This window comes from Beta vulgaris, chromosome 2, assembly GCF_026745355.1.
Source record: "Beta vulgaris subsp. vulgaris cultivar EL10 chromosome 2, EL10.2, whole genome shotgun sequence".
In the NCBI taxonomy this organism is placed as follows: Eukaryota; Viridiplantae; Streptophyta; class Magnoliopsida; order Caryophyllales; family Amaranthaceae; genus Beta; species Beta vulgaris.
Window position 1 is genome coordinate 7,701,826 of NC_079203.1, and position 26,688 is coordinate 7,728,513.

The following is a 26,688-nucleotide window of genomic DNA, read 5'->3' on the forward strand; positions in this document are numbered from 1 at the left end:
TTTAATATATTTTTATAGATTGTGATCATTATTTACTTTCAATTTATGTTGATAAAAATTATAAGAAATAATATTATTATAGTATTTTTCAAGATATATTAAGCGCTAATTGTATAATTTTTATAATATAATTTTTCATATTAAAATTTTCTTTTTCCAAGATTTATTTGTGATCAAATTTAATTTTTGTAAAACATGATTACCTTTTCAGTTGAAACGGAGGGAATACTAACTAGCACAAAGTAACATATCACAATTGATTTCCAACATTTAACTGCACATTAATTAAAATACTTGAGACTTGAGAGTTTCTTCATAAATGTCAAGCATGTTTGTAGGGAAGTCTTGTGGCTTATTAAATAAAGAAATGACGAAAGAACATAAGATATTAAGACCTCCTTGAGCGTTATAGTATACCATCACTATATACACGACTATACGAGTATATCATGTTAGCAACTTATTTATGGCACCACCATCACATGTGTGCTAAATCTACTTTCTTAATTCTCTCACCTTCACCCCATTCTTCTACTGCCTTATTTTCTCACAAAATGGGTACTAGAAAACAGAATTGTACTATGCTCCTCCTGATTGGTATAATGTCAGCCATAAATTCATGCCTTAGCCATAATACAACTACCCATGTCGTGCAAAATCATCAACTAGACCATGTAATTAACAAGTTCTTGAGACCAAAACTAGAACTTAAAAACTGTAATATCTTTAAAGGTCATTGGGTTTGGGATGCTTCTTATCCTATGTATGATTCATCACAATGTCCTAGCATTCGCAAAGAATTCGACTGCCTGAAATATGGTCGCCCTGATAAATTTTATCTTCAGTACCGGTGGCAGCCAGATGATTGTGATCTTCCCAGGTTTGTGATCCAAAACTTATTTGATATAAACTACATTTGAACTTTTTTCATATTCTGGGTATTGTTTCTATAATTCTACTTAGAGATATAATAGTTGTTAGAAAATAGAAATATACCAATAGAATAAGTATTGTTCATGGCTGCTGGTCTCCTACCGACACCAAGTTTTTGTGTATTTCTCTTAACATTTATGTACTTTTGTATAAATTTTCAAAGCTTAAAACTTGTCCATGAACCAACTTTATATATATATATATATATATATATATATATATATATATATATATATATATATATATATATATATATATATATATATATTATATTAATATATATATATATATTTGCGAGATCACATGAGAATGCTTGTTATAGGAAAAATGAGAATGAATCTCAACCACCACGATTGAAATAGAGTTACAACACTTGTTCATTCGAGTCATACCCCCTTAAAACATTTTAAGCCCAAAAAAAATATATTTTTTTTTGAATTTTTTTTCTAATATTCTTTTTTTTTTTTGAAGTTATATCACTTTTTCATTAGATAGCTACATCAATTATTCATAAGAGTTATAGCGCATAAAATTCATTCTCATTTCTCATGTAAATATGCATTCTCATATGAACTCACTTTAATATATATATATATATATATATATATATATATATATATATATATATAATATAATATAATATAATATAAAATTAATATATAAAGCAGAGTATAAAAGTCAACTCACGAGCTCGTGACATTTCGCGTCTTTATTGGACGCTATTTGTCTCGTTCATAGTTGCCATGTCATATTATTTTTGAAAAGAAGCATAGTCCCAAATTTAGTATAGGAAGAAATCTAGAGTTGGGTTCACGTATGCAAAGTTTAGGATAGGAAGAAATCTAGAGTTTGGGTTCACACTGTAATACTCAAATATAGGAAATTAATTATAACTTTTAAAATATATTTTCGATAATTTTTGCACCATTAGAATTATTTAAAAAATATTTTAAAACAAGATCCATTTTTACTATATATTTAAATCTATACAAATATATTAAAAGGCATGCGTGACAATGTATAGACGCCACGTGGCACCTCTGCTACTCCATTAGAATTGTGCAATGTGTAGATATGTCATGTCAATTAACAAAAGTAAAATTAGCTTGCAACAAGATTTAAACCTGTGACCCCTTGCTATTATGCATGAAATAATTACCATCTTAACCAACTTTTAATCATGATTTAAGTGTCCAGATTATTATATTTATACCTTTTAAATATTGAGTTTTCTTTAATATATTTTAATGAGAATGGAAAAAAATGCATATCAAGTTTGGAAAATAGTACCAATCTGGAGCAACATTCGGGCCCAAATACTAGTTGCTGAATATATAAAAAGAAATACCAACTCATGAGGTTGCAACATTTGACGTCTTCATTCAACACCACATGTCACGCTTATTAAGTGTTATGTCACTTTTCCTAAAATAGATAGAGTTTCAAAGTAATAAAAATACATGTATATAGTTGAAGATAAGAAGAAATAGAGTTGGGTTCACAATTGAAAACATAAGTATATATAGTAAATCGATTTTTAATATATAGTTTTGAAAAATATAATTTTTGCACCATTGAAAATCATTTAAAAAATACTTTAAAATAAGATCCATTTACACTATATTTAAATTTATATTAAAGTAACGTATAAAAAGAAATATTTTCTATATTACGTATTAAATAGAGGTGATCAAATAGCCGGTCGGATTCAGGTTGGGCCACCCATAAAAAAATCTTCATTAGTCAGGCTGGACTAGACCAAAATTCGGGCCATTTTGTGTGCGCAAAGCCCCTTTTTTCGGAAAAAAAAAATAGCGGGCAATTCGGGCCAAACTCGGGATGAGCCGAAATTGGGACGTGTGGAAATTTAGGCTAAAATGTATTTTCGACTTGTCCAAAATCCGTCCAAAGTACTAAAAAATCAGGGCTACAATTCTACCCACCCGAACATTTTTCGAGCCAACATGGGCTATCATTCATCAACTCTAAAATAGGTACGTAACAAACTGCAATTATAATTACTAGGACTTCAATAAGAATTAAGGCGCAAAAGCCAGCTCACGAGGTTGCGACATTAGGTGTTTTCATTAGACGCCATATGTTACACTTATTAAATGTCATGTCACTTTTTAAACACAAATAGAGTTTCAGATTAATCAAAGTACATGTATACAGTGTAGGATAAGATCAAATAGAGTTTGTTGGGTTCACAATGAAAAACTGAAGTACAGTAAATCGATTATAACTTTTAATATAAAATTCGAAATATTATAATTTTTGCACCACTAAAAAGTATTTAAAAAGTAATTTAAAGTAAGATCCATTTTATACTATATATATTTAAATTTTATATTAAAGTAACTTAAAAAAATAAATATTTTCTATACTATGCATTAAAGTTATAAACTGCAATTAGAATTAGGACTTCCATTAGAATTTGGGGTTTTTCTACAAAATCTATTCATGTTAGAATTAAGATATTCAAAATTATTACATTATAACAAATATTGTTGTATTTCATACAAAAAGTAGAGTGAAATAGGGTATGTGAAAATTTCAAAAGTATACATATTCTCCACGAAGAAAATGGACATTTGTCAGGTCTCAATACTAGTATATATATATGTACCAAAGTTGTTTGGTGGAGGTGGTGTGGAACTCACGTTGTGACTTTGAGGTCACAAGTTCGAGCTCCACTATCTATTTGTGCTTGGGAGTAGGGATTACTTTAATCCCCCCTACTATCAAGCGTTAACCTGTGTAGCTAGACTGACTGACTTGCGATAGGTGATGGTCCATTAGGATTTTTCTTCTTTCCAAAAGTTTTCCAATGAAAGCCCAAAAAATAATAATACTACTAATAAAAAATATAGATGTATACACATACAAACTAGAAGAAGTGCATATCCTTACATTAGAAGTACTATAATCCACTTTGACTTTCAGCAGTACTATTACATAAATCACCCTTATTTTTTTTTACTAATGTATACAAATAATTAATATTATATAAAATATTAATTGTTTGATTTATATCTCTGTGTAAATTTTCATAATTAGAACTAATCTTAATTTTTGCTGATTGATAATTAAAGATATTCATTGTCAAAGTGACAATTATATTCGACTTTGACTTTTAGCATCTATTACGTAACTCATTCTTATTTTGTGCTTGGGAGTAGGGTCCTTAACACTCCCCTTCTCAAGCGTTGACGTGTGTAGGTGGACTGACTGACTTGCGATAGGTGCTAGTCCAATAGAGAGTCCTTCTCTCTGCCAAGGGGTTCCTAGTGGGGCCCCAAAAAAATTATTATTTGTTACTAATGTATAAAAACAAATATTGTTATGTAAATAATTGTTTGATTTGTCTTTGTGTATAATTTATTAATATCAAATATTCATAATTTTTACGAATTGATAATTAAAGATATTGATGGTGATAGTGTAGTGCATTGACAAATGTGGAAGTTAAATGGAACAACTAAAATTTGGATTTGCATTATGCAATTATAATTATATAAGTACTGTTTTCACTAAGTTCCACTATATTTTTCTTGAAATGTTGTGAATTACTACTAATGATAATGATTAAATTCAAACCCTAGCCTCCCTTCTCTTTTTCTCTCTCTCAAACCCTAGCCTCCCCTACCCTTTTTTCATCAATTAGGGGCTGCCATGGATGTTTTCATCCATGGTAAGCCCCTTTTCCCCTATTATTTCCAGTTTTTATTTCATTTTCTTGTTTTGTTCAATAAATTAGTCTCTCTTTATGAGAGTTTCTCAAACCCTGTTATGGGGTTTTTAGTTTCTGTTTTGGAAATCTCCTTCTCCCCTATGGGAGTTGTGAGTATGGTTTTTTTGTTTTTAGATATGAGAAATTATTCTCGTTGGTTGAAGTTCGAGACTCGACATGAAGGTATTGGAATCTCGGATGCGGTCAACCTGACTCGATCAAGAATGTTCTTCCCAAACTATATCAGAATGATAGACTTCCTCATCAATAGCTGCTTGATTCAGCAAATACAAGAGGGTTGTGCTGTATTGTTCGATCTGGTTCATTGTAGTTTCTTCGAAGACGAATTTGATTTAGTCTTGTTTAATTGTATCTTGTTTTACTTTAATACCTATTGTAGATGCCGTTTGACCTTCAATTAATCAAATTTCTCTTTCAAAAAAATAAATAAATAATGATTAAATTCATTTTCACTATAATAGTAATAATATATACATATATATATATGCAGGTTTGACGGGGTAGATTTCCTAACAAGGATGAGAGGAAAGAAGATAATGTATGTTGGAGATTCACTTAGTCTTAACAATTGGCAGTCATTAGTTTGCCTACTTCACGCTGCTGTACCAAACTCCAATATCATACAACAAAAAACTGGTGATATCAAATCGTGGGATTTCCAGGTAAACCTGTACTAAGCCAAATTTTGTTTCCTTTACGATCACTTGATCACAGGTCACTACTCACTTATGGTCGTCCCTTAGTGACTAGGAATTAATAAGGACACTTCTCAAATAAGAGAAAATACATCTCGGATGTATTATAAAACGTTGGGATGCATGATTGTAAATCTGCATCTCCGTAAACGAAGGAGCAGTGAAAGTAGGAAAGGAGCGATAATTAACTGATGAAACTAAATTTGTTAATTTTCTTACATTTTCAAATCAACAAACATAATTATCAATGAAAATATGGTAATCTATTGACCTTTAATTTTTTTACACTATGTTAGCATCCATGGTGAATTTTTGGTGTTTGAAGAATTAATCGAAGAAAGTAAGAAAAAAAAAGGCAAATTCATAAGAACAAACTCACTCTCTATTTTTGTTCTTCCTACTTGCAATCTTGACTCTATTAACAACTAGAGAGATAATCTTCTGAATTCTTTGAACTATATACGAAATATTATAGGCATATGAGGTCTTATTTGATTCGTTTCAGTGAGTACTTCATTAATATTCAATTATTATAATTTTTACTTATATGTAATTAAAGATATGTAATGTCAAAGAAGTGCATTGGCAAACGAGCAAAGTTAAAGTAGGAAGAACAAAAAATACAAAGGGGGCTTATCAAAAGAAGTGAAGCAATGTAATAAAAGAGAGAATGGTGCGAGTCGGAAGAAGTTGTGCGGGCCACACACAAAAGTTATACCTCATGAACAAGTCACCGTCATTTGGGCCCAAGCAAAGTTACGACCCCGGTAGTTATTGGGACTTACATAGGATAGTTAATTGATAGTTGAGACCTTCTCAAAATGTTCGCCCACAGTTGAGACCCCTGGTGTCAATTTTTTTCTAATTTATGATGCATAAATTTCAATTTTTCATTATGCCAAGACCTTAATTTTTAGGCACAATTGGTCTCAACACCACAATCTAGCGCAAGTGCAGCGAGTGTCATAAATGACGCTGAAGCTAACTTTTATTGCCGACGGCAGGGGATCTATGTTAATTTTTTTCATTTTCCCTTTTTTCTTTCAATTATCCTATTATCTCACTGACTATAAACCTAATTCACGTGGAAATATGTTGAGAAAAGTTAGTTTCAGCGTCATTTATGACATTCGCTGCATACATGCCAATAATTTGTGATGTTTTTTCTACTAATAAAAGTTGGTAGTGTGTTGAGGGCATTGTAAACCTAATTTTTAAAGGATATGACATTTATTTTAATGTCTTTAAAAGACCTTGTCCTTATAACATTGTATTTTTCTCCTTAATTGTAGGATTATGATGTTTCGGTGATGATGTATCCTTCTTCATACCTAGTTGACATTGAGAATGAGCAAATAGGGCGAGTTTTGAAGCTCAATTCACTCAAGGGTGGCAACATTTGGAAGGAAATTGATGTTGTGATTTTCAATTCTTGGCTATGGTGGTTACGGAAGGGTCCCAAACAATCGTACGTTTCATATACCAACTAGTTAAATACTCATAGAATTTATTTATGAAATTCTCAATAATGTGTGTGTGTGCGCATATATACATATACATACACGTGCGCACCCATACATACATTAGGAATACACCTATGTCATGATCTATATTTTAAATTGAAGAAAAAGTTAAGCAACTATTTCTAAATGGAAAAGATATGTTTGACATTTTAGCTTTAAACATTTCATGTATATTATTAATGGAATTTGGTGGTGTCCGAATTTGTAGATGGGACTATATCCAAGATGGGACGGTAGTATTGAAGGATATGGACCGTAAAGATGCATATAGAAAAGCATTAACTACATGGGCAAAATGGGTTGATTCTGGAATCAATCCCTTGAAGACCAAAGTGTATTTTCAGGGAACTAATCCTTCCCACTACAAGTAAGCCTTTTTTCAAATTTTTAAAAAGTATGCTTGTGACACAATATAAATATACTCCTTCATTACCTAAAATAAATTCATATTTCACATCTTATTAAATCCCACAAATAAGTAATTTTTTTTTGTAAGTTTAATATTTTGCACTTTCAAGTTTCAACTCTCCCTAATCTTTATGGAAAATAGATAACTAATTATGTAAAGCCAAAGATAATATATACTATCTGGATTTCTTTTTTTGGAAAATCGTTAATTCTAGTTTTCTGTACTTTACTTTTCTCAATGATAACCAAAATTTTCCTACAAATTATCCATTGTGACCCTAGACTTCTCAAATTACTAAAAGCGACATCAGTGACGAATTTTAGTTATAAATCATGCTAATACATACTAATATTAACCATAACTAAGAAATTCTTTCTTTTTTCTAATCCACCAAAAAGAAAGTTTGTTCCTTTCACTTTATGTCATCCTCAATAAAAGCACGTAATTGCAAATTTTGAGTTGTCAAATTTCCTTGTACTTCTCAATCAAGTGTTATCTCCAATCAAGCTCCTTAAGTCTTAACAAACCAAAAACCCTCGCTAACTTTTCGATGGATTCATCTACAATTTGGAAGATGGTAACCCGAACACTACATATCTCTCTCGTATTGTGCTTGTTCCTTCAATTATATTGTAACTAGAATTTTTTACACGCGATGCGTGCTTGAATTTTTTTTCGAAATAGAAATTCGATTTTTTTCGGCATAAGAGTCAAAATTTGAACATTAATTAGACATACGAAGTATAATTGTTTTTAATTGCAAAATTTGATTGGTTTAGTTTCTGTCACTCAAGTCTCTCACCATTTTTTATTTTTATTTTTTTTTACTTTTCAAAGTTAAATTCTATGAACAAAATAAAGAATTTATTGAATTTACTTATGATTTCTAATATTATAATTTTTTAGTTGATTTTTGAATTAAGTACAATACTTCATAAATTGTAAAGAAAATAGACACTTTGATTTCAAGTCAATTTTTTCATAGGTTGTAGTTTGTAAGTGAATTTTTAAGTTTTTATAAAGTTTCCTCATTTTAGTGATTTGCATAACGTAAATTATGCAATTTTGTGAGTTTAGTTGACTTGTGAGTGATTGTTACAATTATATTTTTGATATTTTTAATTGAAACCCCCTTTGATTTGTAAATGAATTTGTAATTTAGAATGGGAAGGGGGTAACATAGTCTCTTCATTCGGGACACCATAGCTCCCCCTTTCCCTTATATAATATAGATATGTTGTACTTTAATTCTTGAATGATATTTTACATAAACCTTTTTATCTTGATGATTAATCGCTATTATATAATAGAAAAAAACATGTCCAAATATATGTAAAAGTTTCATTATATATAGAAAACACTATAAAAAAGTAAATAATTTTTTTCCTTGTCTAACTTCTAAATTCTGATTTCACTAAAAATACACCTCTATTTTTTATCATGACCCACCATTAATTGTGAATGGTTCTTGAGAATAGTGATTTGCATTGTATGTAAATTTTGGTAAATGTTTTTGTATGTATTGACGTTCTAGGTTATTAGCTAGTTTTAGTTTGTATGTTAATTTTAAGTTTTAATAAAGTAGCCTGATTATTTGAGTGATTTGCGTGATTTTTATAACGTGATTTTCTCAATCGTATGGGTGATTTGTAAAGTTTCATCTTTTAAGTGATTTGTGAGTGAGTGTTGTAAATTTATTTTCGGTAGTTTTCTTTGAGTGCCGATTTTGATTTTGACGTTCCTTTAGTAATTTAGAAAGGCAAGGGGGGCAAAATAGGCGTTTCAAAAGAGGACACCATTGCTCCCCCCTTCCCTTATATAATAGAGATATTTCCTCCGCCACGAATTCCACCTAAATTGGGCCACTAACTATCGTTGCAAGCAAGCCACTAAAAAAACCCATGTGTTGGAGTAAGAATTGCCATGTGTTGAATATGGCACACAATCAACATCAATGAATAATAGTCCAACAAGTCAGGAAAACCCCCTCAGATAACAATTTCTTCCAGTGATGATGAGGAAGATGAGCCTCTCAATCATGATTCAAAAGGTGCAATTGTTAATCTCCCAATCCTCAATTCCCAAGGAATTCCCATCAATGATGTCACAACAAATAACCAAAGTAATTATGAGGAAGCCGCCTCACGTGACCCTTCGCATATTCCCCAAGGAAATCTTTTAGACAAAACACATACATCATTAAATTCGTCTGTCGCATCGACCTTCGAACCACTTTCTAACCCCATCATTATCACATCATCTTCAAAAATATCTCAAAACATGATTCCTTTCCCTCAATCCCAATGGAATCCTAGTAATAATGAACTTGGCCTAAATCTTTTGAAGCCCACCTTAGAATCCTCTCCTCCAAAATCTGTTGAACTCTCAAACAAATTTGAACTTTTACGTAGGCCCAGCTAATCCTCCTCATCCTCATACTCATTATCCGGCCCAACTTCTCCTCCAAGTTTTGAGGATTCGATTCCAACAAAAACAAAAAAAATCTCCACTCTAAGAAAAAAACGAGAAAAATTTCATCCGAATCCAGAAATAAGCTCTAACCAAAACAAAAATCAAAGTCTCCTTTCCTTCCCAAATCATTTGCTCCTCACTCATCATTCTCTGAGTTACCCATCATGAACGCTGAATTAATTCTAGATCTTTGGCTCCAGCTTAGGCTTAATTATGATGGACCCCCTTCAATCCTAAAAGACAGGGTCAAAAATTCCTTTCACGTTAAAAGCGCAACTGGGCTGCTGCTTAATAGGACGTCTTTTCATCCATATCTCATTACCAACCCCATCATGATTATAGTATCATGGAATCTTCTAGGCCTTGGGGCCAAACAAAAGAGGAGCACTCTCAAGAATCTGATCTCAAAGCACTCCCTAGAGTTTGTTTTCATTCAAGAAACAGAACTTGAAAACATTGGCAACAAAATCATGAGATTCATTGTCAAGCAAAATCTTATAGCTTGGAAATCCAAAGAGTTCGGGTCCTTTGAGGAAAAAATATCCTCCTTTGGAAATAAGATTCAGAGCATGGATGAGATCACAAATACGAGAAGTCTGAATGAAAGAGAGCTCGTGGAAAGAAAAGAAGCACAACTGGGCCTATAGGAGTGGATGAAAAAAAGGGAATTGTATTGGGCTCAAACATCTAGGGCGAAATGGATTAAGGAGGGTGATAGAAATACGCTTTACCTTGACACAATAGCGACCCTTAGAAAAAGGTGGAACTTCACACACCTTGTGATTGATGGTCTGCCAACTGTAGATCCATAAATTTGAAGCAGTGAGTTTCTTCCGCAAAATTTTTAGAGAGGAACATGCATCAAGGCCTACCTTTAGAGACCTTGGCTTTCGAAAATTATCTCAAGACCAAGCAACTTTCATCTCTGCTTGATTCTCCCATGAAGAGATTGATAATGTAGTTTCCTCTTGTGATTCCTCAAAGGCACCAGGTCCAGATGGATTCAACTTGCGTTTCGTCAAAAGTGCATAGGACATTATTAAAGAGGATGTTTACAACACAATTGATGAAGTTTGGATGAGCGGCAAGCTTCTTCGTGGCTGTAACAACATCTTTATAGCTCTCATTACAGAATGTGACATTCCTCTTAGCGTTACGGATTATAGGCCCATAAGCATGGTTGGATGCTTATACAAGATCATAACAAAATCCTTGCTAGGAGATTGCAAGAAGTGATGAATTGCTAAATTGCGCCTCACCAATCGGTGTTCATAAAAGGCCGCCAAATCTTAGATGGTGCCCTTATTGCGGGGGAGATTGTGGATTTGTGCAAAAGGAGCAAAATAAAAGCTGTTATTTTGAAGCTAGATTTCCATAAAGTTTTTGACAACATTTCTTAGGGGAACTGGATTGGATCTTATCTCATATGAAATTCCCTCTCCGATGGATTATTGGATTTTATCATGTGTGATGTCGGCTTCCACTTTAATTCTTTTGAATGGTTCAGCAACTCAAACATTCAAATTGCAACGGGGGCTTCATCAAGGTGACCCTTCTCAGCTTTTTTTTATTTGATCTTGTTGTTGAATCATTAAATCTTCTCATATTGAAAGCTACCTCCCTTAACCTATGAGATGAAATTTATGTGTTATGAAATGACCCTAGAATTTCTCACTTGCAATATGTGGACGACATGATACTTTTTTGTCGCCCTTCGCATAATGCTCTCATATATGAACATTATAAAGACTTTGATTTTGTTTGAACTTTCATCCGGTCTTGAAGTTAACTTTCACAAAAGCATGATCTTTAGTTTGAATATGGATTCGAGAACAATGAAATAATATGCCGAGACTCTTTGGTGTAAAAAGGGTGATCTTCCCTTCACTTACTTAGGGCTGCCCATTGGGGAAAATTTCTCACTTGAGTTTATGGGAGCCTATCATCAAAAGAACGGAAAGGAAGTTAGCCTCTTGGAAAGGAAATCTTCTCTCTCTTGCAGGGAGAGTAACTTTAATCAAAGCATCCTTGTCAAATCTTCCCCTTTATTTCATGTCTCTATTTCCCATCCCGGTGGGTATTGTTGAAAAAATCGTTAAGATACAAAGATAATTCTTATGGTGTGGCTCCACCGACAAAAAGAAGTTCCTATCCCCCATTGCATGAAACCACATTGAACTTCCCAAACCTTGTGGGGGTTTGGGAATTGGCAACATTCATCACAAGAATATGGGTTTACTATTTAAATGGGTATGGCATTACCTTACCGAGCCGAATTCTCTTTGGAGGATCACTGTCCAAGCAAAGTATAGGTATGGTGATCTTTTCACCGCCCGTGATTTAGGCGTGCCGAATCATGGAGGGCCATTTGATCAACCATCTTGAAACACCCCTATTACAATGCTCTCACTTCCATAATGATAAGGAAGAAGATAGGAACCCGCATGGATACCCCCTTTTGGCATGAAATTTGGATTGGGAATTCACCTATCAATATCTCTTGTTCGATATTATTTAGAATTTGTATCACTCCAAATGCAATGATAAGTTCATTCGGATTTCGGGACGGGTTGGAATGCAAATGAATCTTTGAATGGACTCGTTATCTCCGGCCGCAAGATCAAAGTGACTTGCAATATCCCCTCCAATCTTTGGAGCATGTATCTCTCTCTCTCTCTCTCTCTCTCTCGACTCGACAATGATACCTCCATCTGGGCGCCTATTAAAGTTGGAAAATTCTCGGTAAAGTCGGTCTCCTTTGAGCTTGTCAAAAATAACGCTCATCCCTTATCTAATTGTATTCGAGGAATTTGGAGAGTCCTTGTACCTCTTCGAATTGAAATCTTTACATGGATGGTGATTCTTAAGAAAATAAACACCAAACTCAAGCTTGCGAGCATTAGTGTTATTCCCATTTATGAGTCCTTTTGTGTCTTTTGCTCTCAATTTTAAGAGGATGTAAATCATCTATTCATCCACTGCTCGTTTCCACACCAAATATGGAAATGGTGGCTGAATCTTTGGGGCATTAATTGGTCTTTCCCAAGCTCCACTCGCCTCGCCTTCGAGCAGTGGATTCAGCCAAATTATGGCCCTTTATTCAAGAAAGTATGGAGAGCGATTTTCTGCATAATTATTTGGTCGCTTTGGAAGGAAAGAAACACATGATGTTTCAATCAAACCTCAAGCCGCATTGATCAAGTCAAAGATCTTATTCTCCTACGTTTGAGTTGGTGGATCATTGGTTGGGGGATCACTTTGCCTACAGCTCAATGACATAGTCCGAAACCTAAGGTGCTTACAATGGTCTCCCCCTCGCATTATTAAGCTCGTCCCTACTGTTCCTGCATCCTTAATATGGCACCCTCCTCTCGCAAATACTCTCAAGTGGAATGTGGACGCTTCTTTGCATGTATCAAGTGCTAAAATAGCAATCGGGGGAGTTCTTCGTGATCATGATGGTTGCTTCAAGTGCTTATTTTCGAGCCCCATTCCGTTCATCGAAATTAATCATGTTGAGGTTCTCGCTATACATCGAGCTCTCAAGATCATCTATCATCTCGTCACTTTGGGAAATACTGCCCTCATAGTGGAGTCAGACTTGGGCAACGTCGTTGCTTGGTGCACTCCGGAAAATAAGAGCCCACGGAATCTTAATTTTTTCACCAACTTCATTCGTGGTCTTCTCAATGCTGGAGTTGGTATTTCCATAGTCCACGAAGGTAGGGAGTCCAACATGGTAGCTAACTCACATGCAAAATAAGGGCTATCGAGGCACAAGGAATTCGTTGCTTGGCTCTAACAAGCCTTTCATTATATGTTGTGTTTTTTGTGCCTACTCCCTGGTGATTTTATTATGTAATTCACCTAATGGGTGACTAAATATTTAAACATTGTAAGAATTAACTTTCCCTCTTATGGGCACCATTAATACATAAAATCACAAACTTTCAAAAAAAAAGAAATAACAGAGTTACTTTTATTCGATTAGATTCAAGGACATATGCACAAACAAGAATAAGTTCAGACTAAATAATTGCAAATCTTGGTGGAAGATAAAGTTATCTCCATTATAAGTTTGGCAATTGGACAAAGGCTAATTGAAATATTATCCCGAAAACATTAGACTAAGAAACCACCCTAATCTAGCTAGTTTGATAAGCTAAGATGATGCTAAGACTAGTGCTAAAAGCCAAGGAAACTAGAGGGTAATTGTTTTGTATTGATGATTTTCCGTCTTTCACTTGATTCATTGTCCGTTACGACTCTTTCACCAGCAGTAATTAGAAGCACTTCTCGCCTATTGGTTTGACCAACTCGCCACGTCAATATTCTTTGTTTTCCTTGCTCACCACTGTCTATTGTTTTCAATTGCTACTTTAGGGCCTGGTCTTCCTTAGACACGTTGGCGTCATCGCCAATTACTTGTTGACCGGCTTCCAACCGTTCTTTTGAACATGAGCATTGGGCAACCCAAAAGTTAAAATTAGTATAACCCCTGTCGCCTTGTGTTTTCTCTCATCTATTGCTATTGTGCTTCTTGGAAAATTATTTCACTAATAATTACTAGTAACACTAGCTGGAATTAGTCAATATGCAAGTAATAAGTGATGATTTTGAAATACATCTAGTAATCCTTGATAATCATTCTTAACATGTTTATTTTGTAATTGATGAATGTAGTGGAAAAGATTGGGATGAAATAGGAGTGAGAGATTGCTCCAAGGAGACAATTCCAACTAAAGGATCAACTTATCCAAGTTCAGTACCACCAGCACTAGAAGTGGTGAAGCAAGTACTAAGTACCATGTCAACACCTGTTTATCTACTTGATATCACAACTCTTTCACAACTAAGAAAAGATGGACATCCTGGTTCTTATAATGGATTTGGAGGAATCGATTGCACTCACTGGTGTGTTTCAGGCCTTCCTGATACTTGGAACCAACTTTTGTACACATCTCTTATAATGTAATTTTTATAAAAAAAAGTTATAAAGGAAAAGTTAATAAATATTATAACTAATTAATAGAAAAAATAAGGACATGCATTTCTTATAATCTTTGTATATTTGTATTCTTCTCATGTTGTTATGAGCTTTCTGTTTTCGAACTTTAGAAAATTTAATTTACATATTTTTTCCTATTTAATTTTGCATTCTCCTATATATCTCCTTTCCCTCTGTTCATTCATCAGGCTCCCACAACCAATTAAAGCACATGCCTCAGTCCCGTACATGAAAATAAGTTTTGATATAATCGTTGTAAAACATATTACTTTGAAATTCTTTCATATGTATATGTGATGATTTAGATTATGCACTTCATATAGAATGTTTACTATTCCTTGGTACTAGATTTTCGAGGATATTTTTTAGGGCAAATTAAAATTAAATTGAATCTCATATAAAAATAAATTTGAAGCTTTGCAAAAAAAAAAGTGTAGTTAACTTAATGATACTCTTTCACTCTTTTAGTCAATTATAATAATTTTAATAGAATATCAATTGGCCGGGTTTTTTTGGAAGTACACAAACTCAAATTTCTAACAATATCTCTTACGCTTAATTGATCAAAAGCTTTGTATTTTAGAAAATTATTGTCTTGCATATGACATACCAACCACTAACTAGAGCGCATTGTCACGTGCAGTAAATATCGCATTTTGATGCACACATGTATGACTTATTTAGTAGCTATCTCCATTTCCTAAAAAAAAAGCGAATAAGTTTTAGGTTTAACTGATATCATGGTTCCCAACTATGCTGCAACTATTAATTATACAGTGGAGTTCCCAACTATGTACATAGAATAATGCTTTTCAATGTGCCTAGGAAGTTATATAACATGTAAAAAAAAAAACGGATCAGGTGACTTTAGTAACTACCACATGACCTGTGTAAATTGATCTCTCTCTTGTGATACAACATAAAATTTTCCATCTACTTCCTTCTCTTACCTACTCCATTTTCAACCATTAAAGACTACAAGCAACCCAATTTGCCACCATTAATTCACTGCCGATACAAGCACTAAACCACCAGCGCCAAATACTAGATATTGGGCTAGCTAATTTAGTTTTGACTTTTTGGGATATGGCAAATAGACAAATAGTACTCAATCTGTCCCATAATATAGTGCCTACTTGTCATTTTTCACGAAAATTGACAAAAGGTGAACTATCATATGGTTAAGTTTAATAAGAGAGATGCATTGGAATTGTACTTGCATTTACAGCATAAATGGCACGGACCATTAAAGAGAATTTGGGTGGGTTATACAAAAATAGAAAAAGCATTTAAAAAATTCAACCACATTAATAAAACATAAAGGCATAAACTTTAACATAATTTTAACGCAATCAAAACAGTCAATAAGAATCCTCATTTTTCACAGATCACTGTAACCATGAAATTTCTTTCCCTCCTTAACTCCAAAAACCCTTCATATCCATAGAAAAATTCTGATGGCGCTCTCATTGTTGGCGAAGTGATTGACTCATATAAAAGACACAACACCAAGACCATCCTATTAAAGCTTGATTTCCACATAGCTTTTGATAGTGTGCCTTGGAGGTTCCTAGACTGAATTCTTGACCAAAAGCATTTCTCGATCTTTTGAAGGGGGTATATACAATCTTGTGTCATGTCAGCATCAACATCCATCTTTGTAAATGGATCCCCTTCCCCACCATTTAAACTCCAACGTGGTCTCCGACAAGGCGACCCGTTGTCCCCCCATCCTTTTCAACCTTGTTATGGAATGCCTTAACGTCCTTATCACAAAAACAACGTCTCTTAGACTATGGGTGGGTATTGCCACTCGCTCCGATTACTCCAACCTCTCTCACCATCAAGACGCCAACGATACACTTTTATTTTTCCCTCCAACCTTGAATACCTCCAAAATATAAAGCAAACATTAATTTTGTTTCACCTCTCCTCCGAGCTTCAAGTTAACTTCCATAAGAGTTTCATCATTGGAATTAATATGGAACACTCATGGCTCTCTTATGTGGCTAACTCTTTACTTTGTAAAAATTGACACTTTCCACTTCACATATCTTGGCCTCCCAATTGGAGGCAATCTATCTCGCATTGCAATATGGGACCCCATCATTAAGCATATGAGGAAGAAATTGGCTTTAGGGAAAGGGAACTTGGTTTCCATTGCAGGTAGGGAGATTTTGATTAAACCCTCTTTATTAAGCTTGCCCTTATATTACATGTCTTTGTTCCCAATCCCAAAGGGTTTACTTGACAAAATCACTCGTCTCCAATGCTGTTTATTTTGGAATGGAAATATAGACAAGCAACCACCTCTCCATGGCTTGCCCTTATATTACATGTCGAAGGCTTTGAGTGGGCTGGGTCTTGGCAATCTCCTACACAAAATCTCGGCCCTTTTTTTTAATTTGGCCTGTGGTGCGTCATGATCGAAAACAAATATCGTTATAGACAAACTTTCACTCTCTCGGATATTCAAATACCTCTCCATGGCGATCCTTGGAAGGGGATTGTCTCTTCTAGTCTTTGAAACAAAGCGTCCTGTGATCTTACTCAATCAAAAGTGTGGAAGAAAATAGGGAATGGGACGAACACTTTTTTTTGGCACGATCTTTGGGTGGGGAAAACCCCTCTCAAAGTCCTATGCCCTCGTTTTTTCCGCATTAGCACATCCAAGGATGCCTTGGTATTATCATGCGGTATTTGGTGCAGCTTTGCGAGGACTTGGAGTTCCAATGAAAGCGTGAATTGAGACCTCAAGACATTTATGAAAGAGAAAGCTTGTAGCGGATTTTAGATAATGTGGCGCTAAATCCGCATGGTATGGACTCTTATATCTGGGCTTCTCAAAAAAATGGCTTGTCTCAATTAAATCGGTGTCAATGGAGCTGGCAAAAGCTTCCTCATTGAGCCACAAAGATGCTGTTAAGGGTGTATGGAGGGGCCTAGTCCCTCACCGAGTTGAACTATTCTCTTGGTTTTCCATCCTTGGTAAGCTTAACACAAAGAAAAGGTTATCCTGTATCGGTATTATCCCTCAAAATGAGGCTATTTGTATCCTATGCAAAGAGTTTGATGAATGCCATGATCACTTGCTACTCCATTGTAATTTTTCAAGAAACCTTTGGAATTGGTGGTTTGGCCTTTGGGGTTTAAAATGGGTGCTGCAGAACACTACTCCATCCCTTTCATTTGAACTTACTCACTTCACTTTGGGAGAAAACCAAGGAGGATGTACAAAAGTGAGAGAGAGAAACTAAAGATTGGGTTAAAATATTAAAAAGTTAATGACATGGATGGAAGAAGAGGAGAAAGTAGATGTGATATGTTATCAAAAATAGAAAAAGCAACAGTGTGTAGATTAAAAAATAAAGGGGCTAAAAAGGAAAATGTGTAGATTAAAAAGAAACGAAGGGAGTATTAATGAGGTCTTCGAGCAATGGATATCTCCTCACAAAGGCAATTTCTTTAAAAAGGTGTGGTCAGCCACTATTTTCATCATCATTTGGTCAGTGTGTAAAGAGCACAATGCTCGTATAATTGACAATATTTCTTGCTCAGTCAATCAACTCGCAGAGCTGGTGCTTCTCCGCCGAAATTGGTGGATTAAGGGATGGAACGAGCCATTCCCCTATAACTCAGCCGACATTTCGAGGAATCCATCTCGCCTTCGATGGTGCACCACACCCTCATCCTCAAAGCCTGACATTGGCACTAGTATATCTCCTCCTCCAATATGGATCCCTCCCCCGGGATGTCTCAAATGGAACGTCAACGCCTCGGTAAATCCTTCCTCCTCTCACTTATCCATTGGGGAGTGCTTTGGACTCCATGGGCAACTTTGTGTGCCTTTTCTCAAGCCCAATTGCCTTCATGGAAATCAACAATGCTGAGACCTTGGCTATCCACCGTGCGTTAAAGATCTCCTCTTGTTGTGATCGCATCAAGAACCTTGATTTTATGGTTGAATCTGATACGACAAATGCCGTCAAATAGTGTAATGACAATTCGAGGGGGTCCGTGGAACCTAACCTTCATTATAAATTTTATCAGAGCCATAAGGAAACAAAGTAATCACATCTCCATTGTATACAAAAGTAGTGGTTCAAATGGAGTTGCAGATGCCATGGCTAAACAAGGTTTAACAAGGAGAGACGAATTCCTTGCTTGGTTATAATGTAACTGGTGTGAGCGTACTCTACTGAGTAATCACTTAAGACTGAAGTCATAAACTCCTCCCGTGGTAATTATCAGGTTCTTAGACTTAGGGTCCCGTTATTCAGATGGGCCCATGAGATAATTTGGATCAATCAAGCTTTGTGTTTGGATTTTTGGATTTAAGTTATAATGCCTTTTGCTGAGTTAATAAAACAACCAAATTATCAAAAGAAAAAACAGTTACAAGAGAACCAAAATAAATCTAGAAGAAGAAGAAAGAATTTTGACCAAAGGAAAAAAGAAGGGAAATTTCCTCAGTTACCCCTGAGGTTTGAGGTAATTCCTAAATTACCCCTCACATTTGGGGAATTCCTCAAATACCACTGAGGTTTGTGTTTGGGTCTAAAATACTCACCGGAAAAGAAATAAATTAAACCAAAGGAAATACAATTGTATAACACTAGTGAAAAAAAGCCTATCTGATGTGGTCCTTATCTGGCACACTGATGCGGTTTTGATCCGCATCAGATGGGCTCGCAGCAGATCCCAATTGTTTACTGATCCGGTCCAAAACTGGATCAATAAATTATTTACTGATACAGTTTTAAGCTAAAACCGCAACAGTTAATCGCATTAACTGATGCGGTTTTAGCTTAAAACCGCATCAGATTGTGCAAAAACTTATGTCAAAAAAAAGTGCAGACCTCTTGTCTCGAATGAAAATGTGCAAAAAATTTGGAAGCTTGTGTACCATAAAGGTACAAATTAATATATATATAGAAAAAAAATGTATATATATATACCAAAATTTCCAGTTCAACAAAGGAAAAACCAAAATAACAAAAAAAAACGAAAAAAATGACTTCGGAATAAAAAATGAACAACAACAACAACAACAACAACAACTAAGCCTTATTCCCAAGGTGATTTGGGGTCGGCTAACATGAATCCTCAATTGGAATCGTGACCAGAGGAGATGGCATCGTCAAGAGTGATAAAAGTTTTTTTTTTTTTGAAAACAAGGTTTACACCAAAAAGTGTTTAGAAGAGGTTTTCAGCAAAAGGTTTTAATACCAACACAATTGAGAAAAACAAATAAATGCAGTAATCAGACCCCTTCCTCCACATAGATACTGCCCCTCCACCCACTTCTAACCAACGTCATTCTCTCCTCAATCCCAAGTAACCTCATATTACTTTCAATTACCCTCAGCCAAGTCATCTTAGGTCTTCCCCTACCCTTTACAATTTGATTACTCCTCCACTCTTCAATTCTTCTCACCGGTGCATCTCCTGATCTCGTTTTCACATGACCAAACCATCTTAACCGATTCTCCCTCATCTTTTCTTCAATGGATGCAACTCCAACTTTTTCCCGGATCACTTCATTTCTTAATCGGTCCTTCCTTGTGTGGCCACACATCCACCGCAACATACGCATCTCCGCCACGTTCATCTTATGAACATGGCACTGTTTCACCGCCCAACATTCGGTGCCATATAACAAGGCAGGCCTAATTGCAGTGCGGTAGAACTTTCCCTTCAATCTTTGGGGAATGCCGGAATCACAAAGGAATTCGGTGGCGCTTTTCATTTTTAACCAACCCATGTTAATTCTATGCGCCACGTCTCCATCCAGTTCTCCATCCTTTTGGAGAATGGATCCTAGCAGGTAACGGAAGACGTTCGATCCTTGAACCACTTTGCTATCCAAAGTGACCGCCCCCGCCTCGCTGCTTGTAACCCCATTGAACTTGCACTCCATATACTCCGTCTTACTTCTGCTCAATCTAAAACCACGGGCTTCTAATGTATGCCTCCACAATTCCAACTTACTCTCAACACCTTCCTTTAATTTGTCTCATCAATCAACACAATATCATCCGCAAACATTATACAGCATGGTATATCATCTTGAACTGACCTCGTTAGTTCGTCCATGATTAGAGAAAAGAGAAAGGAATCAAAAATGAAAATGAACGAAAAAAACTAAACCTAACTATATAACGTAAATTATATAAACTGAACGAAAACTAAAAAAAAGAACTAGATCTAACTAAAAATATAAATTACAGAAAATGAACAAAAATTACTAGACGATAAAAACCAGACGACAATGAACGAAGATGACAATGACCAAAAGTGAAAATGAACGAAAAAAATAAGAAAAATAACTTAGATCTCAGATCTGATGAACAAACAGACAACAAAAACGAAAAAAAACTTTCTAGATAACGAGAGGATTCGTCTTTGATTCGTGAAGACAACGGCGAGGATTCGTCTTCGATTGGAGATTGGGCAGATCTGGTCTTCGTCACTTGAAATGAATTATGCAGTAGTGAATTTGGGTGATTAGGTGAGGCGGAGAGAGAAGAAAGATGGGTGATTGAGAGAGAGGCGCGAAATGGAAGGAGAGAGAGAGGCGTGAAATAGATGGAGAGAGAGAGGCGTGTGAAATGGAGGGTGTTAGGGTTAATGAGAGACAGGCGTGAAATGGAGGGAGAGAGAGGAAGGCGTGTGAAATAAAGGGTGTTAGGGTTAGAGGAGGGAGCTGGTCAGGTTTTAAGTGGAGAGGTGAGAGAGATGTGGGAGTCCAGCCCAATTGAGAGAAGATAGTGGACGACAGAGTTGGGCCGCGTGATTTTAAGGCCTACTTTATCCTAGATTATAAGAAATCTGATGCGATCCACAAGAGGACCGCATCAGATTTTCCTCCTAGCTTTCCTTCCCATTTTTTAAATTGATTTTCTGATGTGGTTTTATAAGTGACAAATAAGGTTTTTTCTGCTAATAGAAGAAGAAAAAAACTTACATAATTTCACGTTTTTTAAGGAAGAACAGAGAAAAAGCATAATTTGAATATGGGATAATGAGAGAGTCTTGAAATAGAGTACATTAAGAGGAGAGAGAGGATGTGTAATGATACCAATACTTAATGAAGGCAAAAAGAAGTCAAATGAGTACATTTGAAAAAGGTCTTTGGACCAATTTTTTTATATAAAAAAGTTAAAGTTGGTACAAATTTCGAAGGAAAAATGAGGACAAAACTGGAAATAATTTTATTGAATGAGGGTACTTTGGGAATGTTGAACCCTAGTTTTGATAATGACAAAGAAACAAAGGAACAAACTAAGTAGTGAACTAATGAATTATTTAAGTGTATGGTGTTTAAGGTATCAATGCAAGGAACTGGGAGAATACGAAGTCAATGAAGAAGTCAAGAAAGATTTCAAAGGCTAAGTAAAGAAGTTTCTATGTTGATACTGGAGCAAGCATTGGATCAAGAAAATAGAAGCTAGGCGTTTTATTTTCTAGTTCCAATGTAAAGGAACAAAGAAAGAATGGTAAGGAACTATGGCAGTCTATTTGAGAATGAGAGTTTGTTCCTTTGAAAGGAACAAACTAAGTGGCACTTAGCAAATAAAGTTAAAGGAACTGAGTTAATAAAAGGAACTAGACTTAGGCGTGTAAATTGTAACGGTTAAAATGATAATGGAGTAAGTCATGCCTAAAATGTAGGAAATTAGTTATATCTAATTTCAAATGATAAAATCAGTTTTAAAAAGAAAATCTGTTTTGGAAAAAGATTTTATTTTTCGGAAAATAAGAAAATAAATATCCGGTTGTTAGAAAGATTTATTCAAAGATATTATTTTCTTAAAGATTAGAAAATTCAGATTTAAAGATAAAAAGAGTTTATAAAAACTGATTTTCGGATAATGCTCAAGGAACTCCTATTACTTAGGAGTAATGGCTGCATTTTATCCACGTTCATTTATAGTTCATGGGATCATGGGACATGATGTAAAACGTGTTCCTTAGGGAAGGAACATCATGGGTTAATGGATTAACCATGTACTCTAATATTAATCCCACGTTCTTCATGATTAACACTATAAATATAGAAGTCTAGATAAGTTCCAAATGTGTCTGACTAAGTAATTAAGTGAGTTTAACTTATTAAGTGTCAGTGCCTTCATTCTCTCATAATAGCCATTTGTTCTTTGCCTTCTTACTCTAATTCCACTAAGCTTATTTCGATCAATTGTATTTTGTGGTAAGGGAACTTTGAGTGAAGTTCTGTAAGAGAAAGGCTTTGAGTGAAGCTTGTATGTGTGAGAAAACTTCGAGTGAAGTTGAGAGGAACTGCTGTTAAGGGAACAGTGGTTCAGGAACTTGAGTTTAGGAACTCAAGGTGTGGCTCGAGTTAGAATTAGGTTGTAACAAGTTGTTTGGCCTAATTAGTGAAAGTGTTGAGTTTAAAATCCCTAGTGGTCGAGGTTGTTTCTTCTTGTTGGGCCCAAGAAGTTTTTCCTCGTAAAAATCCCTTGTGTTCCTTAGCTTGTTTATTCGTTTAAGTTTTAATTTCCGCAAAAAGTTACGTTTATTTCTACACCTACAATTCACCCCCCCTCTTGTAGTGTTCCTAGGGAAATAACAGGGAATTTTATAGCATTTTATAAATGAAAAGGTGAGAAACAAGAACAATATTTTAGGATACCTAAAGAGGAATGTAAGCACTAAATTATGAGACGGAGGGAGCATATACATATTTGCTCTTTCTCCTCATAAATTCCCAATAGTTTAACCATTGACTTCACTCTTAAAGAAAAATTATAGTCATGTGGGGTCTTGTTAGATTCGTTCGAAATTTACAAAATATAACTTTTTGTAGTTTTTGCTTATTAATAATTAAAAATATTAAGATTCAAATTAGTGCTTCAATAAGTACCTAAAGAAAACAGGTCAACAAAACAACAAAGAAAGTATAGCTTAATAAATATTTTAACAGTTTCTTAACAAAAACTAATTTTCGACTTGGGCCATGCTTCAAGGTATTGTTCAATATTACATATTGGAGTAGTAGTTAAAACAACTCATATTATTTAAAGGGGCGGGTTGTCTATCGTTTTGGACAATTAATGAGTTAAGGCCGATGATACTAAGAGCCAAGATCAAATGAGAATGATCTTTAAATGAGAAGGGTGAGAAAAATTTATTTGCATATTTTGTGAGTTGAGTGTGCAGTATTTTATACTAAATGAGCATACTATAATTTTCGAACTGTAAATATATATGTTCTTGAAAAGTAAGATGCACATTTAGTTTAAAGAAATGCACATAAAGAAATGTTGCATATTTAGTACAAAAAAATATGCAAACTTAGATCAAAATAAATATCCTTCTCATTTTAAGAATCTTCTTATTTGATTATCAATCGATCATGATACTAAAATATAGATTTCAGTAAAAAGGAAAGTTAAATCTGGTGTGGATTCTTCATGACGTTCGTCCCCTAACGTTAATTTAACTATCTTAAATCTATGTACATGAGGATCAAAGACTGGACTTTCTCAAGAACTGCTCTATACTTAGAAATATCATTCTAAGAAGATAGTTAGGAGTTCGAAACCCCTTACGTCACTTTTAAGTGAAATGTCATCTTGGAGCTAAAATTTGCATGAAGTCAACGCAAACAATGAGATAACATATAACGAGCTACAATCCTTGTCCACATGTTTGAATAATATATACTAGAAATTTTTTGCACGCGATGCGTGTTTGAATTTTTTTCGAAACAAAAACTCAATTTTCTTCGGCATAAGAGTCAAAATTTGAACATTAGACATACAAAGTATAATTGTTTTTATTAGTTGCAAAAATTGATTGGTTTAGTTTCTGTCACTTAAGTCTCTCACCATTCTTTTTTTTTTTTTTTTTTTACTTTTCAAAGTTAAATTCTATGAACAAAATAGAAATTTTATTGAATTTATTTATGATTTCAGATATTATAATTTTTTAGTTGATTTATGAATTAAACACAGTACTTCATAAATTGTAAAGAAAGTGGACACTTTGATTTCAAGTCAATTTTTTCATAGGTTGTAGTTTGTAAGTGTCTTTTTAAGTTTTTATAAAGTTTTCTCATTTTAGTGATTTGCATAACGTAAATTATGCAATTTTATGATTTTAGTTTACTTGTGACTTGTGAGTGATTGTTATAATTATATTTTTGGTATTTTTTTTTGAAGTCTCCTTTGATTTATAAGTGAAATTGTAATTTAGAATGGGAAGAGGGGGCAAAATGAACATTTCAAAAGAGGACATCATTGCTCCTCCCTTCCCTTATATAAATAGAGATTAATATTGATTGATAACTCATCATTGTCACACAACATCGAGCGGAGACAATACGACTAGGATACTATCGATTCTTATATAATGGTGCTTCTAGAAGCATAACTGAAGTATATGATGATATATGAAACTAACTATGAATATAAATGGTTTAAGTTACAACCTAAATGCAAATAACAACCATTTAAATATATGATACATCTATTATCAATGAGAATAAGATTTTAAGTTTAGTTACCAAATATAATTTTATTGAATAAGGGTACTTTGGGATTTTATAACATTTTATAAATGGAAAGGTGAGAAACAAGAGCAATATTTTGGGATACCTAAAAAGAAATATAAGCATTATCTCTATTATATAAGGGAAGGGGGGAGTGATGGTGTCCTCTTTTGAAACGCCTATTTTGCCCCCCTTCTCTTTCTAAATTACAAAAGGAATGTCAAAATTAAAATACCGAAAATAAATTTACAACACTCACTCACAAATCACTTAAAAGAAGAAACTTTACAAATCACCCATACAATTGAGAAAATCACGTTATAAAAATCACGCAAATCACTCAAACAATCAGGAAACTTTATTAAAACTTAATTAATATACAAACTAAAACTAATAACCTAGAACGTCAATACATACAAAAACATTTACAAAAATTTACTTACAAATCACTATTCTCAAGAACCATTCACAATTAATGGTGGGTCATGATAAAAGATAGAGGTGTATTTGTAGTGAAATCAGAATTTAGAAATTAGACAAGGAAAAAATTTATTTACTTTTTTATAGTGTTTCCTGTATATTATGAAACTTTTACATATATTTGGACGTATTTTTTTCTATTATATAATAGCGATAAATTATCAAGGTAAAAAGGTTTATATAAAATACAACATATCTCTATTATATAAGGGAAGGGGGGAAGCTATGATGTCCCCGAATGAAGAGACTATCTTACCCTCTTCCCACTCTAAATTACAAATTCACTTACAAATCAAAGGCGGCTGCAAACAAAAATATCAAAAATATAATTATAATAATCACTCACAAGTCAACTAAAATTATAAAATTGCATAATTTACGTTATGCAAATCACTAAAATGAGGAAACTTTACAAAAACTTAAAAATTCACTTACAAACTACAACCTATGCAAAAATTGACTTGAAATCGAAGTGTTTAATTTCTTTACAATTTATGAAGTACTGTACTTAATTCAAAAATCAACTAAAAAATTATAATATTAGAAATCATAAATAAATTCAAAAAATTTTCTATTTTATTCATAGAATTTAACTTTGAAAAGTAAAAAAAAACAAAAAGAATAGTGAGAGACTTAAGTGCCAGAAACTAAACCAATCAAATTTTGCAACTAAAAACAATTATAATTCGTATGTCTAATATTCAAATTTTGACTCTTACGTCGAAAAAAATTTAGTTTCTATTCGAAAAAAACTCAAGCACGCATCGCGTGCAAAAAATTCTAGTATTATGGAACGGAAGGAGTAGAAGAGAGAGTTTAATCATTACAAGAAAAATCGTCTATCGAGGTAAGGTAAATTTGCCTCTGAAAACAAAGATGTAGCCTCTAATTGCTTTTT

The 26,688-nt window shown here is 34.0% G+C and overlaps 2 protein-coding genes across 2 annotated transcripts; one reads left to right on the forward strand and one right to left on the reverse strand.

Moving 5' to 3' along the window:
- Positions 1 to 515: 515 nt before the first annotated feature.
- Positions 516 to 14,761, forward strand: LOC104887547 (protein trichome birefringence-like 37). The gene is made up of 5 exons (XM_010672199.3): positions 516 to 880; positions 5,178 to 5,349; positions 6,675 to 6,850; positions 7,114 to 7,272; positions 14,470 to 14,761. The coding sequence occupies exons 1-5, from the start codon at positions 555 to 557 to the stop codon at positions 14,759 to 14,761; spliced, it is 1,125 nt and encodes a 374-aa protein (XP_010670501.2). The 5' UTR covers positions 516 to 554.
- A 5,296-nt stretch (positions 14,762 to 20,057) lies between these two features.
- LOC125494669 (uncharacterized) lies at positions 20,058 to 20,714 on the reverse strand. Its single transcript, XM_048638351.1, has one exon. The coding sequence runs from the start codon at positions 20,712 to 20,714 to the stop codon at positions 20,058 to 20,060; it is 657 nt and encodes a 218-aa protein (XP_048494308.1).
- Between the last annotated feature and the right edge of the window lie 5,974 nt (positions 20,715 to 26,688).

What these genes read in the sequence shown, in the direction of transcription:
- LOC104887547 (XM_010672199.3), top strand. Translation starts at nt 555, where the DNA reads ATGGGTACTAGAAAACAGAATTGTACTATGCTCCTCCTGATTGGTATA. An exon ending in GATGATTGTGATCTTCCCAG is followed by an intron (nt 881 to 5,177) that starts GTTTGTGATCCA and finishes ATATATATGCAG; the next exon opens with GTTTGACGGGGTAGATTTCC. An exon ending in TCAAATCGTGGGATTTCCAG is followed by an intron (nt 5,350 to 6,674) that starts GTAAACCTGTAC and finishes CCTTAATTGTAG; the next exon opens with GATTATGATGTTTCGGTGAT.
- LOC125494669 (XM_048638351.1), bottom strand. Translation starts at nt 20,714, where the DNA reads ATGGAGTGCAAGTTCAATGGGGTTACAAGCAGCGAGGCGGGGGCGGTC.